The 18289-nt window shown below is 38.1% G+C and overlaps 1 protein-coding gene across 2 annotated transcripts in view; it reads left to right on the forward strand.

The window, feature by feature from the left end:
• The window catches only part of PDZRN4 (PDZ domain containing ring finger 4), a 366514-nt gene that overhangs the window by 206251 nt on the left and 141974 nt on the right, over positions 1-18289 (forward strand). The window contains exon 1 of one of the 2 annotated variants that reach the window (XM_003481712.4): positions 761-7650. The exons of the other annotated variant lie outside the window; for it this stretch is intronic. Within the exon in view, the coding sequence (XP_003481760.2) occupies positions 7582-7650 (69 nt within the window). The 5' untranslated portion in view covers positions 761-7581. Of the gene's footprint in view, positions 1-760; positions 7651-18289 lie in introns of those variants that run through there. 2 annotated transcript variants of the gene reach the window in all.

Genomic DNA, 18289 nt, shown 5'->3' on the forward strand with positions numbered 1-18289 from the left:
GTTTTATGACAAGCAGTACAAAAATGCTGATTAAGCAGTAGACCCAGACTCCTCAGGTTTGGGTCTTAGTTCCCCTGTTTACTACTAATGTGACCCATTTGCTACCCATGTCAAGAGGATATATGAATGGTACTCACCTAAGAAGGCTGCAATTCAAAGCATAGAGTGTCAGAAAAGTCACTGGCATACAAAAAACACTAAGTATTAGCTTTTATTTTCAAAAATGTTTGAGAATCATCCCCATTCTCTATTCACCATCGTGTTCAATAAATATTGACGAATGAAAGTATTTACTGTTTACTAGGTCACTTTTGTAGAACTAAAAATGGTGATGGTAGTGTCTTGGGAAACCCTTGTTACTGCCTACAATGTGACATTACCAAAACGTGATACCCTGGAATATCCAGAGCCACGTGTCCTATAGATGAGCAAATCCAGAGAGCCAGTATTATACTGGGCTAGGGTAGTAGTTGTTAAAATTCCTCAGAGAACTACCAATGTCACAATGGTATGAATCTTGCTTCATATGTGATCATCAATTTCTTGTACATTTATGTCCACGTGACTTACACGTGATGCATTAAAAGAAATAAGTGTAACATAGGGGAAGTTTCCGTCATGGCTTAGTGGTAACAAACCTGACTAGTATCTGTGAAGATGTGGTTTCAATTCATGGCCTGGCTCAGTGGGTCAGAGGATCTGGCACTGCTGTGAGCTGTGGTATGAGTCACAGACGTGGCAGCCAGAATCTGGTGTGGCTGTGGCGTGGGCTGGCAGCTGCAGCTCCAAGTCGATCTCCAGAGTGGGAACTTCCATATGCCACGGGTGTAGCACTAATAAAAAAAGAGAGATAAATAAATATAACATCGGGGTTATTACCCTGAATGTCTTACATTCTTTACACAGAAAAAAAATATTCTTACATTTAGAAAATGGGCACTTCCTTGCCACTATTTCTGTTATACAAGGGGCTGGGAAACAGCCTTTCAGAAGTTGTCGAATAACCTACATTTAAATGTACAATGGCAAACAAGCTGGACAGAAGAGTGGCTATAAGGTTTCTATGAAGTAAACTTGAAATAAGAGAGATTTATCGTAGAAAAATAGACACAGACAGATAACCCAGAAATTGGAAACAGAAATCCTTATTAACATTTCTACACTGCTTGTATGATTACTAGTGGCCAACGGGGATCAGGTACCTACTTTGAACCGGGTATACTTGACACACATTATCATCACGACAACTTTATCCCTTGCCGTGATTGTTTGGTAGATGCTATTACTATCCTTGCTTTAGAGATGAGACACCAAGAAACAGAGACGATTAAAAAAATAATAACTCGCCCAATATCCCATAGATAGAAATTAGGGGAGCTCAGACTTGATGCAGAGCATACTGACTCTAGAGCCCATACTGAATTAATGCTACAATACGGATAAAATACTTCACCATTAATGAATCCCTTCTCATGTATGTGATCTCACTCCATCTTCACAATCAGCTTGCAAAGTAAGTAGTATTTCAGAGTAAGTTGCCCAAGGTGACATAGGTCATAGAGACAAGGCTCAAATGGGAACCCTGGGCCTCTTCCTTGCAATCCCATACCCTTTCTTTCCTTTGCAGTCCCATCTAACAACTTGACAGTTTCTTAGGAGTTCATATGTTGGTGAAGCACTCAGTTCTGCGAGCAATGATAATAGATACAAAATGAAGATGGTCACCTAGTGAGTACAATGTGAAAAGGATGCTTGGTTACACACTGAGCCTTTTAGCTATAACCAAGCAAATGGATGACACGTGTACTGTCAGCAGCAGCATATTTTGCAAATTAATGATATTAGTTGCTATTGCACAGTGTTGTGGGAAAAAAATAAATAAATAAACTACAACACTGGGTTAGAGCCAAAAGGCAAAGGCTGTAGGTCTCCTGACATTGGGAATTTTTAACATCTAATAATTACTTCAGTAATAAGTAATAATTTCTTCATGTAATGTCTGACATGTTTACTTCAGAAACATTGTAAAAAATCAAAGGAGATGATGTATAATTCCAAACACCTGGCATTCATATGCATATGAATAAGTACCCATTAAGCATTTGGGGAATAAATAAATGAACATAGGACTAATATGTGGAAAAAAATATAATTTCAAATGTGTCCTATGATATACATACAAGTACATGTGAAATAATTGATAAAACATGTGGTCATTATTTGTGTACCTATCACAGGAATTTTTAATTCATAGACTCTTGAATTTATGTTTACAGAATTAAACCAGATTAAATCTGTCTTATGCTTATGATTCTTCAGTCCTTTGACTTAATATTCTTGAAGCAGGCCTATTGGGGGGGGAATTGTCACCTGGCAGGGAAGTATAGAAACACAAATGTATGTCACTTTACCAAAATCAAGTCTGTTCTCATCTCCTGATCGCAGTCATTCATTCACTGTGCCTCTATTGCAGAAGTGCTGTGTGAAAGCCACCAGGCTACAAGCTTGAGCAAGTCAGAGGTCAGTTGACCAACTGGTGTCAGGTTGCCTGGGACTAATGTTACTGCTGCCTTCCCATGTGTTATGGTCCAGTAAGAAGGGTAAGGCATGTATGTAAAATGATGTAAAGTCAAGCATCATGTGACTTGAGATGGCTACAGGGACAATCCCCTGAGAATTCATAAGTTGAAGAGATCATTACTTCTTCTTCAAGAAGCCAGGAAGGAGAGAGTGTTTAAACTGGACCGTAATAGCTTGATTTGTGGAATTTCCGAAGATGTATAATCTGGGGCCGCAGTAAGAGGTGTTCATTCCAGGGACCAGCTTGCTAGGGACTATAGGCTTTCTGGGACTTGGAACCTTAAGCTAAAAGCCAGGGAAGTCCCAGGAAAACTGGGTGAGTTGTTCTTTCCTCTTCCTACTTTCTACTCCACACTCAGGGACCACATCATATGGGTGGTTGTGAAGGGTTTTAGTTAATTGAAGGTATTTAGCTGTGGCATATTTTAAATTTTTCAGTACTTTGATAAAGTTTACGTTTTTAAGTTCAACTCACTGATACAAATAATCATCTACTTTGATTATTTTAGGCTTAACTATCCTTTTAAAGGTACATTCATTCTCTCTCTCTTTCTTCATTTCAGCACTTTCAAGGGCTAGCCTCTATTTCCTGTCATCAGGATCAGGTAAAGGCATATTGATGTAGCTCTAACTTCCTCCAGGAGATAGCTCAGCAAATGAGCGGTCAATTTAACCACAGAATTTGTAATTGGAGAACTGAATTCAGATCTCTTTACTCAGCTTGACCTTGAGCAAGTCTCTGCCTCTCTGAGCCTCAGGTTTTTTGTCTTTGTGATTGAATATGACATTAAACTTTAGAAAATGTTAGGCAGCTAAGTGTCTACCCCAAAGTGCCCATGTATACCTAAAATGAATGCAAGATTGAGACTAGGAGGGAAACTCATAAACTAGGTGTCAGGATACAGTCAACCTAGCTAGAGCATCCACAGATGATCAGGGCAAGGATAGAAAGAGGGTCATGCAATGGAGTAACCCACTGAACTTCCACAGCAGCTTAGGAGAGTCATTGCAAAGGCAGTAGAGAAAACAATTGTCTGCACCTGATGGCAGCTGCCAGCCTCAAGGGAATAGTGATTCAAAATAGTCATATTTGGACTTTCCATTGCTCTCTTAGTTGGGACTGCAACTGTGTCCTGACTTCTTTGTTGATTAGGTTTTTAAAATCTCTTCTTGTAGATGTATCAAAAATATAGAAAACACATAGACCAAAGCTCTATTAAATGAATTATAATGTAATCACCTAGGAAAACCACTCCCCAGGTCAGGAGTTAAGACTTCATTAGCCTCTCTGAAACTTTCTGGGGTCCCCTCCTAAACACAGTCCCTTTTTCCCCCTAAAGAATAACCACCATCTTGACTTTTTTGGTAATCATTTTCTCACTTATAATTTTAGCTCCCAAATTATTTGCATACCTAAAAATGTAGTTTAGTAATATGTGTTTATAAAGTGCTATTAAAGTCTCTTTCAATCTATAGACTTCCCAGCCATCACATCTCCCTCTTTCTATCTCCCTTCTCCTCTTCCCTCTCTTTTCCTTCCCCTCCCCCTCCATCTCAGAAACAGAATGTGTAGCTATTGATGTTGAGTTGACCATAGTCTGAATTTGGCTGACTGCCTCTCCAAATGGTATAATTTGATACTCTTCTCTGTCCTCTGCATTCCATGTAATTTGCTCACGTTGGAAAGTTGTTTTCTTCTCTCAGGTGGTAAAATGTCCAGTTATTTCGTGTGTGTGTGTGTGTGTGTGTGTGTGTGTGTGTGTGTGTGATGTTAGCAGCTCCTAATCCTTAGTACTAGGTCCATTGATTTGATTAACCAAGGACCACTGGCATGGGCATGCTCTATCATCCCTTCTTTGTTTGCTAACCGGCATAGTTCTATAAAGAGAAACCCTATCTCATCTACTCTTTAGTTATTCCAGTGGTACAGTTTACAAAGGAAAAGCAAAATAAATACTGGATTCCCTCCTTTCATTTACTTCTCACCTGTCCCTCTTATATATCCATCCAGATCTTAAGGGACACGTCTCCTATTTTGAATGTCACTGCATCTGAGTGACATAAACTAACATAAACCAAAAGTGATGAAAAAAAAAAAAAGCTATATCTTCAAATACATACCCAACGTGTGTTTTTATACTTTGGTGAATTTGTTCCTAAGGATGTTTGGAAACATAATCATCTAATCTCTGCTTATTTTTAACCCATTATATTCCATATTATTACTGTCCAAGACAGATAACATCTAATCCATTTGCATTGTCAAAACATTGTTCAGATTAACTCATTTGTCTCTATCTACTTCAGACTTTGTATTATAATACAAGATGTTTCAGTTTAGTCATTTGAAAATCCAACCCTCATACTCCAATGAAATTTAGAGACAATTGGAATTGTAGGTCTCCTTTCTCAAATCACCTTTCAATTCTTTGGGATGAGCCCATTAGGACAAAAGATGTAATCTTTCCAAGGTATGTAGGTCAATGGTAGCATTAGATAATTGATTTAAGAAGCTGCCCTTGCTCCCTGAGATAGAAACAAAAGGATAGGGGAACTAGTAATGACTAAAGAAAACAGCCAAGAATAATTGCTGAAAGAATAACTTTAATTTGAAATTTCTTACTTCACTCTTCATTCTATACATTTTTCTAAGAAAATATTTTAAAGCTGTGATTTTTAAACTTTTATTTAAAAACTAACCACAAAATATTATAAGAAATCTCCAATAAGCAATAGCTTCAATAATTGCTTTCTGTTTTGCCTTCAAAACCTGTTGCATAAAGAAGTTTTATCAGTGGAGGAAGCAAACACTTTTATTGATAGATGAGTGAACCATCCTTGCCTTACTGCGTTCTAATTCCTTGATATGATTTTTTAAAATACAGAATTTCAACATCTAAGAGTCATAGATTCTTTCACAGCTCAGCAGTATAGAATCCTTAAAAAAAAAAAAAGCCAGTGCTTGCTTTGTAGATGTGAACTCTAGCATGAGAACACTTCATGGGAAGTGGTGTAGAGACACAAAGAAAATTAAAATTGAAAAAAAGCATCTGACATATTTTATAACTGCACCAAAGGAGATGGCATCTCTTTGTGGCCACCACTGACTTTCATAAAGTTCCCCTCAAATACCTCCTTGAAAACATCGTCTCCATAAGAGAATCAAAATAATTTAATATTTACTACAAGTGGTTTCTAATTTGCAGCAAGTCCTGGGAAACTTTGTTCACGTGCAAGTCCTCAGTTATGATGCCACTTTCATGCAGTGCTCTTAGCTTGGCTTTGATCCAGGCTGTTAGGTGAAATTAGGCCCTGAAAATCGGATTATTATATCCCAAGGGAAATGACTGATAAGGGACAGATGATTGCTCATCTCCTGGCTACTTGCTGGTGTTGAGGTGTTGCTAGTTGCAAAGCCAATTTGTTAACAATTAGTGCTCATTAGAATCATTTCCTGTTATCGATTCTAAACATTTGACAAAGCACTTTTAGGGAATTGGACCCCCCAAAGTAGCTATCCATAAGTGTTGAGCAATTAAAAATCTTCAAGATCCAATGTAATTCTTAACCAGAGTCATCAGATTCCAAGTAATTATTTTTGCTTTGGAACCCACCTGCTATCCTGTCCAGTTTAAAGATGTGCTGGTACAAGGACATACTTCTTAATTAGCAGAGGTGTGGATAAGTCAGTATGGGAACAAAAGGAATTTTCTTTTTATTATCTGCTTTAGCTGTTTGTAGTGTATCTCTAAGAGACCAAAAAAAAAAAAAAAAATACCAGCTTGCAATACGATATATATAGTAGGAGTGTGAAAATACATGCATTGCTTCTATTATCTAAACATCTGAGCTTAGTTTTTAAGTCCGTGTTCACCTTTGTACATTATTAACTCTAAATATAGCATCATAAGTGGAGTCATCGTGCATTACATTAGAATTTAAATATTGCCAGTGTCAGCTTTCTGAAGTATTATATATGACTTTAATAAAATTAGCATAAATGCTATATGCATTTGAAATTTTTCTGAGAAAAGGCATTGTATTTATTTAATTTTTAAATATAGATCTGCATGCATTACAGTGCTGCAAATTTGTATTCAATAGATATGCCCTTATTATCTAATTAAAATATTTATTATCTGTGCAGGTATATCTACTAATACTTATATATTCTTTCCTTAGAGTAGGAAAATATGCCTTTTTTTTTCTCTAGTAGGTAACAGTCTTTACATATGAACTATGGGTTATTTTTTAGGATCAGAATTAAAACTCTGAATGACACCTCTCCCCATCTTCTGCTCCTTTTCCAAATTTTCCATTGCCTCTGTATTTATTTTATAAATGTAAATCATTTCTCCTATTCATTTTCCCCTAGACGTAATAATGCTGAAAATACTTCTAACTGTGGCAAAACATGGAGAGGGGAACTTAGTATTTCTGCTTCCGAATTTCTTATCCCCCTATTAAAAGCTCACATTAATGGAGAAATTAAGTGAATGTGCTTCTTTGAAATGCCCTGTGCTCAACCCCTCTATCCTTAATAAACAGAGATGGTATTGACACAAGTGAATTTTGTTTAACCACACTACATTTGCTTCTTAATTAGTGAATATTCATCTGTCATCAGGAGCAGCTATGACACCCCTCCCTGCTAACATGTTCTGTCATAAATAATCAATGAGGCTCTATTAATATTCATGAGCTGGAATCTGTGTAGTCATGTGCACTGATGCAGAGACAGGGGGAGTGTTGCCATGAACTGACTGGAAACTCTGTGTGTGTATCGGTGAGTGCAAGATACTTAGGGAAAGCGAAGAAGAGCACGCTGCTACAGCACCACCCTGGCTTGTGCTTCCAGCTAACAGCGGTTTGTCTGTGTTTCTGGACTGAAGTGACTGATGAAAAACAGTAGTCAAGTCTGGAGGGTGATTCCCTTTCAGTTCACTTGCCTTTCAGTTCTGGGGAAATTAGAAGATTTGCGCTCTCTCTCTGCTTCTTAGAATGGGCTGCAATTTGTGCACTTTTCAGAAAAGAGAGGAACACTACAAACTGCTGTATGAAGTTTCCCAGGTGAGTGCAGGATCTGATACCAGCAACTAAACAGCCAGGCTTTGTGTTGGTCTGAAAGCCTGGAAATGAACTGTGGCTAGCTTTATTTTTTCTTGCTGTAGATTTCAGAATTAAGGGCAGCTTTGCTGGTTGGGGGCTCTTTTATTTTGGTTTTGGGGTGGCAGTTTTCAGCTTCCTTGCCACTCCCCCTTCAGATGACTTCCTGTGGGATTCTTTTTAACATTTTTTTGTATCTCCTGCCAAGATGTCAGTCAAGTAAAAGGAGTAACACTGAAATCTGTGTCTGTAATATTTTGAGACCCCTCTTTCATTTTGGAATAGTGTTGACATTTGAAAATCAAATGTATCATTGTCTGCATAAATATTGGGATTTAATAGGTCTGTGAGCTCAGTTATTTTGAATAGACAGGAAAAGTTTCTTGCCAAATCTTGTTAGTCAGAGGAATTATTTGATTAATTAGGAATTTGTGCTTTGGTTTAAGAGGAAGACCTGGTATGTTTGTATTTTAGGAGAAAAAAAATACATGCTGTGTCTTGGCTTAAAAAAGGAGATAAAGGAATTTTCCTATCACTTGTTCTTGGATCCTTTTTATAATTTTTTGGTCTCTTTAGCGTAGAAATTAATTTTAAGAGCTTATTACAATCTGTGTATTGTAATAAAAAGGAAAAAAAGTATTTAAAGTCAAATGTCCTTTTAATATATATCTGAGGGCTTTTCAGAATAAAAATAAGAAAACTACATTCCTAGCCTTCAGAGTTTTCATGGAATTCTGTTAATTCACCATTTTATTTGGGCAGGTTTCCCGGGGGTCTGTACATGTAAGTCCATGTTTCTTGTTTGGCAAAATAAAGTTTATGTCTCCCTTCTTCCGGTTTGTCCCAGATGTGACACACTGCTAGTTTTGTTTTTAGAGGATGTCTGATGAAAGAATGAATGTTTGGGATGCTGGTGGTCTGTGGGCACAGCAGTAACCACGGGCCCACTGGCTACCGGTTGCCTCAGATTTCCCCCTGACGTGATTCATTTCACAGTGGGCTAATTACAAAGTGGATTTGCTACACATGAAACAGCCTCCTCAGTTGCAGTGTTAATGCACATTTTCATGGTAATGTGATCAGAGGCTCATTAGCCAGTTTCCAAAATGATCCTCTGCATTAATTAAATATAAAAATGACTCCTTTATCACCATAGAGAGGAAAAGGAAGATTAACATTGTTAATTACACCAGGGGCAATACATTTTGCTTTTGTTTTGTTTTGTTTTGTTTGCTACAAACTTGCAAGACTAGGCTAAAATCATCTTCATTCCTAGATAAGCTCTCCTCCACTTGGACTCATGAAAACAGTCTCTAGGTGGAACACTTCCCTTTAGTTTGGTTTGTTGGAGTTTTGAGTTCTACTATTGTTTTTCTTCGGGTGATGGAGGAGCAGGGGAGGGTATTACTCAATCTGGTTTTTTTTTTTTTTTTTTTTTTCTGTGAATCACTAAATTGACAGAAAAGTATAATATGGAGGAAGTGGTAGGTGGCATCCTCTGTGATGATGCCTCGGTTAAGCTGTTTATGTTCTGCTAAGAAATCAAGCCGGGAAAGCTGCATCCAGGAAGGACCACTGTATTTGTTAAGGAGCCTTTGTTGTAGAATTTTTAAAATGCTCATGTGAGAGTTTTGCCTTTAAGTGCTTCCTAAATCTTGAGAAAATAGATAAGGCACCCTCTTTATTGCCTCCACCTGTACTCCTTCATATATTTATTTTATTTTCTCTACTCTTGAGTTGCAGTACTTATGATCTTTAATAAAGGGGGCGAAAATGAAGTATTGGCTCCCATTTAACCGGCTTTTATTAGATAAGTTAAAACCCCAGCTTAAAGGTCTTGCGTGCGTTTTCCAAGGGGAGCCCTCCTACAGTTTGTTCCTAGCTTTGCACTCTATTTTATTGAGTTAATGGAATAGATAAGATATCAAAGGAAACCAGTGATAGGCTCATATAATACACGGGAGCCCCGTGTGGTGCTGCAAACTTGTTTCTATTTTTATTTGGCGGCGAGGCAGCTCCGAGGACACGTGAAAGAACATGCTCTTTACCAGGTGTTCACGAGGGTGCAGCGCTGCCCCCAGAAGAGAGGATACAATTTACAAAAGTGACTTGGGACTGGTATATTAAGACCAATTAGCTCCTACCAATATTAACACCCGATGACCCAAATCCTATGTATTTATTTATAGACTTGTAATCCTCCCATGACCTGCCTTTTTTGTTTCTTGTGTTATCATTTTTAAAAGCTAAGGCAAATTAAAGTGTATCAGGGGATGTCAAAGTTTAAGATGAGCAGTGAATAGTAAATACCTGACCAAGAGCAAAACGATCATTTCTCTAGCGCAGACTCATTTTGATACTGAACTTTTTCACTCTATATTTCTAGAATTTTGCCATCTGAATATATGGGCCAACTAGAATGCAGTTTCAGGTTTATAACTGCAATAAACAAAAGCAAATGTGTTCACTGAGGAGTCTAGTGAAACCATCAGAATCATGTATGTAGGTGTGAAATCAGGTCGAGTTTAAATTGTGTTGATATTTTTTGTTCCAACAGAGGAGCTAAGAATTTCAGATGGCAGAAGAGAGGGAATGTTGCCCGGAGAAAATTATTTTCAGCTGGAGTTGGGCCAGTCCAGCTCTACTATGAACACAGATCCAAGAACTAGGATTGGTATAGATCCAGTAACCTTCACACCAAGCAATTTTCATGCATCTATTAATTTTTATACGTGCCAGGGACACAATTGTTATCTGCAGTGATTTATGTTATTCAAAGTAGTTTATTAACCTCTTAAGAATTTATAAATGGGTAATTTGAACAATGCCCTTCTAAGGACATGGACCAAATTGCCTGTTTTGTATTAATCTGATTAAATAGCCAGCTGGACCAAGAGCACTGCAGTAGTTTGTTCAGCATGTCTGACCTAAAAACAGATTTCTTTTTGAGGGAGATTGCATGGAAATATATGGATCTGTTGACTTCATAGCTTGATTTTGTTCATATGTAAATCAAATGTAACTTTTTGGTGGATGAAATAACGGACATTATCAACAAGCTGTTCATTGGTGTCCAATCACCATGTTCAAAATATGGGGAAATATTAACTATTTTGGCACAACCAGAAGGTCTCCCCATGACCCGCACCTGTGGATTAGTATCATAAACTGAAACAGAACCTACATTGACAGTGACAACAATCACAGTTGTTGATTGACAGCAGCTAACAGTGAGCTCTTACTTTATCCTAGGCACTATGCTAACTCAACATGTGTTTCCGTAAGCATCATCTTATTTAATGCTCATGAAATCCCAACAAGGAGTTACAGAATAACAGCCAATAATTTTAAAATGTGTTCAAGTCTCCTTTATTCTACAGTGAGTTTCTTCAACCTCACATAATCTCCCTTCTCTAGTAACTGTCCTATATCTCTGAGAAATTTATTTAGGCTTATACTATGGAAACCCAACTCATAATGTCTTAACCTCTTTACCCTTATGTCATCCTTTCCCCACATTCCTTAGGGCTGGTGGAGTTCTCACCATCCCTCTTGCTATCAGTAAAACACAAAAAACACTGAATGAGGTACTTCTATCTTCTTCATCCACACAGTGACCTTCTGGTAATTTTATTTCTGTACCTTCTCCAGTGTTAATTCCAACCTTCCCACAGTCACAGTCCCTTTTGTTCACTCTCTCTGATGTCATGGAAACAAATTTTCCACTTTGAATTTGTCAGTGTGCCAGCCACTGTGATTGCTGTTGCTAAAATAATATTTCTAGAAAGTATTCAGTGCCTCCCAATTACTACAGAATGAACTTACAGAATGAACTAAAACTTCCTATTCTTATATGTTCAGGGACCCCTTGCACTGGTTCTAGGTTTTTTTCCTGGCTTCCTCTCTCACTGATCTTCGGCTAATGCAATTTATCATTTTTCCAGACCAGTCTTCTCGCTTTTCTCTTTAAGTTAACTTCCCAACTTAGACCTTCATAACTTAGTTCTTTTCCATCAGTCTCTGTGGAATGCCCGCTATATCCGCTCTCACCTCTGTCTGTTTGCTTCCATCACAAGCTATACTGACCCTGCCCCTCTCCTTGGGCAGAGAGCTTTTTGCAATTATTGACTTTTAAAATCTTGATGTCTTCCCACCTTGGAAATCTCATAGCATTTTGCTGGCACTTTGTAGAATTTATTTTTCATGTTCCACTGTCTGGTATTATAGTCAAGTGTGTGTGATTGAATTGTGAGCTCCTTGAAGACAGGTCAGGTGCTTGACTGTCCTTTAACACCCATCCTGCCAGCCAGCAGACGCTCACTGAGACCCACCATGGTGCCTTGCAAAACCACAGCCTCTGCCCCAACCCTAGCTGGTGGTGAAGGACGAAGGACTGTATCACTCTGCTTTCCTCTCTGCCCCATACCTATTAGCTGGCTAAACTAGGAGCATGTCACCTAGTACATGAAATTGAGGGTACAATTGGATTTTTTTTTCAGTATCAGAAATTTATATTGGGAAACAGGCCATTACTAAGGGCATTAGATGCAAAGGATTGCAGAGAGTGAGAGAGAAGGCTTTAAGTAGATTGGGGAGCTTGAGAGTCAAATCTATGAGAATCAAAGATTCTAAGAGAATCAGAAACACCTGAGAAATGAAGCACATAGGTCATGAGAAAGAGAAGCATAAAGAATAAATAGCAGGAGTTCCCTTCGTGGCTCAGTGGTTAACGAATCCGACTAGGAACCATGAGGTTGCGGGTTCGGTCCCTGCCCTTGCTCAGTGGGTTAACGATCCGGCGTTGCCGTGAGCTGTGGTGTAGGTTGCAGACGCGGCTCGGATCCCGCGTTGCTGTGGCTCTGGCGTAGGCCAGTGGCTACAGCTCCGATTAGACCCCTAGCCTGGGAACCTCCATATGCCGCGGGAGCAGCCCAAGAAAAAGCAAAAAAAAAAAAAAAAAAGACAAAAAAAAAAAAGAATAAATAGCAAATCTTCAGAGTGAAGAAATCAGAGAAGGGGAAATGAGGTCTGGGGAGAGGGGAGAAGGCCACTGAGTTCGTCATGGGCAATCCAAGCAATTTTGGCAGGTAATGAGCATTAGAACAAGGACTTGGCATATATGTGTTTGGTGGATAAGATCCCAAAAAAAGATGTAAAAAGTGAGGAGAAAAACTGACCAGTGAGGAGAGGTGTGAACCAAGGACACATTACTAAGAAACACAAAAGGAATATAAAAAAAGGAAAAAAGTGAAATTGTAATAGAGCGAGAAGGAAGAGGAACAGAAAGTTGTGGGAGAAGCCAAGCAAAGAGGTATCTAAAAAGGAGTGGCCAGTGTGGTCAGGTTAAGAAGAGCAGTAGCTTTGGATTAGAAAATATGTGATGTATACAGTGGAATACTACTCAGCTATAAAAAAGAACAGAAATAATGCATTTGCAGCAACATGGATACAACTAGAGATTCTTATACTAAGTGAAGTGAGTCAGAAAGAGAAAGACAAATACCAAATGATATCACTTATATGTGGAATCCAAAATATGGCACAAATGAACCTATCTGCAAAACAAAAACAGACTCGCAGATAGGGAGTAGATTTGTGGTTGCCCATGGGGAGGGGAGGAGAAGTGGAATGGATAGGGAATTTGGGGTTGGTAGATACAAACTATTACATTTAGAATGGATAGAAATAAAGTCCTACTGTAAAGCACAGGAAACTATATCCAATCTCTTGAGATAGACCATGATGGAAGATAATAAGAGAAAGAGAATGTATATATATTATTTCTGCTGTACACCACTCTGTACAGCAGAAATTGACACACTGTAAATCAGCTATACTCTTAAAAATATATATAAATATGTGCTGTACTAGCCAGGAAGGACTTGTTGCCTCAGCTCTTGAGAGTATTGTAAGCCCTCAGGGACTGTCTTATCTGCACAGAGCCTCTCACCCAAGTTTATTCTCCTCCCAGGAGGCTCAATCCATCCAATGACAGGTGGGTGCAAACATACACAGGCCTGGGCACCTTAGCCTGAAGTGGGACCTCTGAAAGGCAACTCCACCTCCAGGGCTCCCTGCAGTTGTTGTTGGGCCAGCATCATAATTCAGTTCTCCTTCTGCCCAATCCTGCTTCCTTCTTCTCCCTTCTGCAAAGTGAACACTCCTTAGCAAGAGCCTTGCCCCCTAAAGTCTGTCTCAGAATTGGTTTCCTGGAGAATCTAACCTGGAGAGAGGTCATAGTGACAATTTAACAGGCCTCTCAATACAGAAATGTGAACAAAACACAGAAGGTGGTGGATTCCAAGAGGAGGTCGACTGCACTTTCCAGGAGTTTCTCTGAGATAAAATAGATTATTTAAAAAAATGGAGTTACGACTAACATTGGAGTCCAAATTTACCCAGCCCTTTTTGTGGAATGCAAAATTACTTAAAATTGTGAATATTAACAATGAAAGTTGTTTTTACTTCTACTTTAAAAAGTGAAATAAGTAGTTCCCATCATGGCTCAGCAGTTAACGAACCTGACTAGTAACCATGAAGTTGCGGGTTCGATCCCTGGCCTCGCTCAGTGGGTTAAGGATCTGGTATTGCCATGAACTGTGGTGTAGGTCACAGACGTGGCTCAGGTCCCGCGTTGCTGTGGCTCTGGCATAGGCTGAAGGCTATAGCTCTGATTGGACCCCTAGCCTGGGAAACTCTGTATGCTGTGGGTGCGGCCCTAAAAAGACAAAAAATTAAAAAATAAGGAGTTCCCGTCGTGGCTCAGTGGTTAACGAATCCAACTGGGAACCATGGGTTGAGGGTTTGATCCCTGGCCTTGCTCAGTGGGTTGGGGATCTGGCGTTGCCGTGAGCTGTAGTGTGGGTTGCAGATGCGGCTCGGATCCTGCGTTGCTGTGGCTCTGGTGTAGGCCGGTGGCTACTGCTCTGATTCCACCCCTAGCCTGGGAACCTCCATATGCCGCAGGAGTGGCTCAGGAAATGGCAAAAAAAATAAAATAAAATAAAAAAATAAAAAATAAAAAGTAAGATAAATTGATTTCACGTTGAACTATGATGTTCATAGGGTGATGATAATATAGTGATTACAAAAATAAACCATGTGCATTTATCTAGAATTTACTTTATCCAAGACTTTTGAAGAAAGCCTTAAATGTTAGAGCATTTTTATATGGGTAAAAATAAATATTTTAATAATTTCAATTAATTTAGGTAGGTTTAAGAAATGAAGTGCCTTTCTCTACTAGAAGGTTCAGAATATCACATATTTTGCTAAGTATATACCTTTAATTTCTTCAAGTTTTCACCACTCACTGCATTGTTCTAGACCCAGGAAAAGGCCAACTAACTCTCATTGCTTATCTTGCTATTTAGATGAAATACTGGAGGAAAACATTTCACTCGTTCCATGTTAACACACAAAGGAGACATGTTGCTGAAAACTTAGCCAATTGATAGGCTGAGATATTTGACTCTTCAACTCACCTGAATTTGCTGGTTAAGTATGATAATCTGATTTGAAAATTCTTTCATTTCAATTTTTGTCAAAAATATTTTGAAAATACATGATGTTATTTACATAATTACTTGACATATGCACATTTACTGTTCACTTCCAATCATGTTAGATAGTAGCAAATGAGCTGTACATCTTTAGGAAACAGTGATTTCCGGACTTAACAAGAGAAACTGCTTCTGAAGATTAATCAATAGTGAAAAATTCTTGCACAACAGCCAATCATTGTCCAGGATATTCATTTTATGAGTAGATTTTCGTATATGGAATTATCATAGGTCATTAGGAGGTATTCGATCAATCTTATTAAATGATTGAGAAAGGTATAAAAAATAAGTCACTAGATTCACAGGAAGAGGCCCTTGACTGTGGTCCTATGAAAGATAACTGCTCTTGAAAAGTTGATAATTCATGAAGGAAAGTGATCAGGTTGCCCAGAACAGCATCTGCCTCAATCACTCTTTTCTCTTATAATCCATCCTTGGACATAAACCATAAGAATTTTAGGTGTTATTCTTTTATTTCTCCTTTTTTTAAACTGAAGTATGGTTAATGGACAATGTTAGATTAGTTTCAAGGTTACGGCAAAGTGATTCAGTTATACATATACACACATATCTTTTCTCAGATTCTTTTCCATTATAGATTATTACAAGATATTGAGGAAACTTCCCTTTGCTATACAGAAGGTCTTCGTTGTGTATCTACTTAATATATAGTAGTGTGAACCTTTTAATCCAAAATTACTAATTTATCTCTCTCCCTCCTTTGGTAGTCATAAGATTGTTTTCTATGTCTGTGAGTCCCTTTCTGTTTTTATAAATAAGTTCGTTTGTATTACTTTTTTATATTCAACACATAAGTGATATCGTGATGTCCGTCTTTCTCTCTCTGGCTTATTTCACTTAGCGTGATAGTCTCTAGGTCCACCCTTGTTGCTGCAAATGGCATTATTTTATTCTTTTTATGGCTAGTACTCCATTGTATATATGTACCACATCTTCTTTATCCATTCTCTGTCTATGGAAGAATGTCCATTCTTTATCCATTCTTCTGTCAATGTCTTGGCTATTGTAAATAGTGCTGCAGTGAACATTGAGATGCACATATCTTTTTGCTTCGTTCTCTTTCTTTCTTTCTTTGCCACACCTGTGACATGTGGAAGTTCCCATGGCAGGGATCAAACTTGAGTCACAGCAGCAATCTGAGCCACAGAAGCGACAATGCCAGATCCTTAACCCCCTGAACCACCAGGGAACTCTGTGTATATATTTTTGAATTAGATGTTTTTTTCCTGGATATATGCTCAGGAGTGTGATTGCTGGCATATATGGTAACTCTATTTTTAGTTTTTTAAGGAACCTCCATTCTGTTCTCCCCAAGGGCTGCACCAATTTACATTCCCACCAACGGTGAAGAAGGGTTCCTTTTTCTCCACATCCTCTTCAGGATTTGTTATTTGTAGACATTTTAATCATGGCCACTCTGACCATTGTGAGGGGATACCTCTTTGTAGTTTTGATTTGCATTTCTCTAATACTTAGCAATACTGAGCATCTTTTATTAGGTGTTATTCTTAATAAATGTCTTCTTGTGATTCATGAAGATTTAAGGACCACTGAGCAATAATTTTGTCTTCAAATTTAGAATTCTAGGTAATTCAAGTGCAACTGTAATTTTCATGTCTGAATGCAAATTTCCAAAATCATCCATAAACCCATCCTATCTGCACCTCTCTTCCAGCTGTATTCATTCATTCCTTCTCTCCTGATTCTGTTACTCCCAATGTGGAATAATAGCTTTAAAAGGTTATTATGAAAACTTCATTGTTTCCTTCAACAAAAAAGCTTTGAAGGTAGCCACCCCATATTCTCCTGTGCTTCAGCATATAGCATCTGATTGCTGATTTGTGCTGTTTGGTCACAAGCTGTAAATCGTACTACTTTATGGTTCTTTGGGTTCTTAGTGAAGCACACCCCAACTTCTGTTTTATGTGGCTTTTTAGAAATACTGTAGGACATTTTTGGAAACTTCCTCTCGTCGCAGTGAAAATTAGATTTTTTTTCCTGAACTAACCTTTTATTCTTTTATCCTAAGCTCCTTAAGAGTTTCTCTCAAATACCTTTATTTTTAAAATTAAAATTTTAAAAATTAAGAAAACTCTTTCAACTGTATGTGAACAAAGATAATTACTAAAATGCTCAGTATAGTTTTAAATCCATAGATTAAAGACCACTTGTAATCAGTGATAGTTATATTTTCCTAAAATTGTATTATGGTGGACTTCAGATAATGTTTTTTAAAGTAAAGGAAAGCTTGGAAAAGAGTATTTCTCATTGAATAACCATAGTTACTTTGTACTTGCTTTGTGCGCAGTACCGTCCTAGATAACACCAGAGGATGCAATAGAAGGATGACCTAAGAAGCCGGTCTTCAAGCATGATCATAAAGCAGTTAGAAGGCAAATGTGGAAATGTGTGACCCTGACACAACAGAAATTATGGAGAAAGGACAATTCTCTATGGGTTAGACTAATCTAAGTGTCTTCATGGAACAGCTTAACTAACGATGGTTCTTATTTAGAATAACCTAAGTTAGGAGCCAAGGTTCATTTTTAAATTCAATATAATCCTTATATATACAGTCAGCCAAAGTAGTATGTTTGATGTCCAGAATTTATTGTAAAAGCAAAGCAAGTCATGAAATATCATTAAGAGGACATATTTAGGGAAAATGGGAGGGACAGCCTGACCAAAACAGGATCCAAGAAGAGGGTAGTTGAATGTCTTGATCTTGCCAAAATGAATGGATTTGGTGTCATTGTCACTGTGGGGCTGTGTAAGTGCTAAGGATGCAGTCAAACAGAGTCTCTGAGGTCAATTTAAATGATACAACATGGGGAAATATTGTTTGCTCGGCACTTTATTTAAAAGACCATAGCTATGCTAAGTTGATCTGCGATGGATAGATATTGCCACTCCTTAAGTATGCTATTTCCTTGGCAGCTCATGTTTATAATGTTTGAAGTTAGTTCTGCCTATGCAGTTGTGAACCACATTGTTAAGACAGCATGGAAAATACTGAAAAT

The sequence above is a fragment of the Sus scrofa genome, chromosome 5 (genome assembly GCF_000003025.6).
Source record: "Sus scrofa isolate TJ Tabasco breed Duroc chromosome 5, Sscrofa11.1, whole genome shotgun sequence".
Classification (NCBI taxonomy): domain Eukaryota; kingdom Metazoa; phylum Chordata; class Mammalia; order Artiodactyla; family Suidae; genus Sus; species Sus scrofa.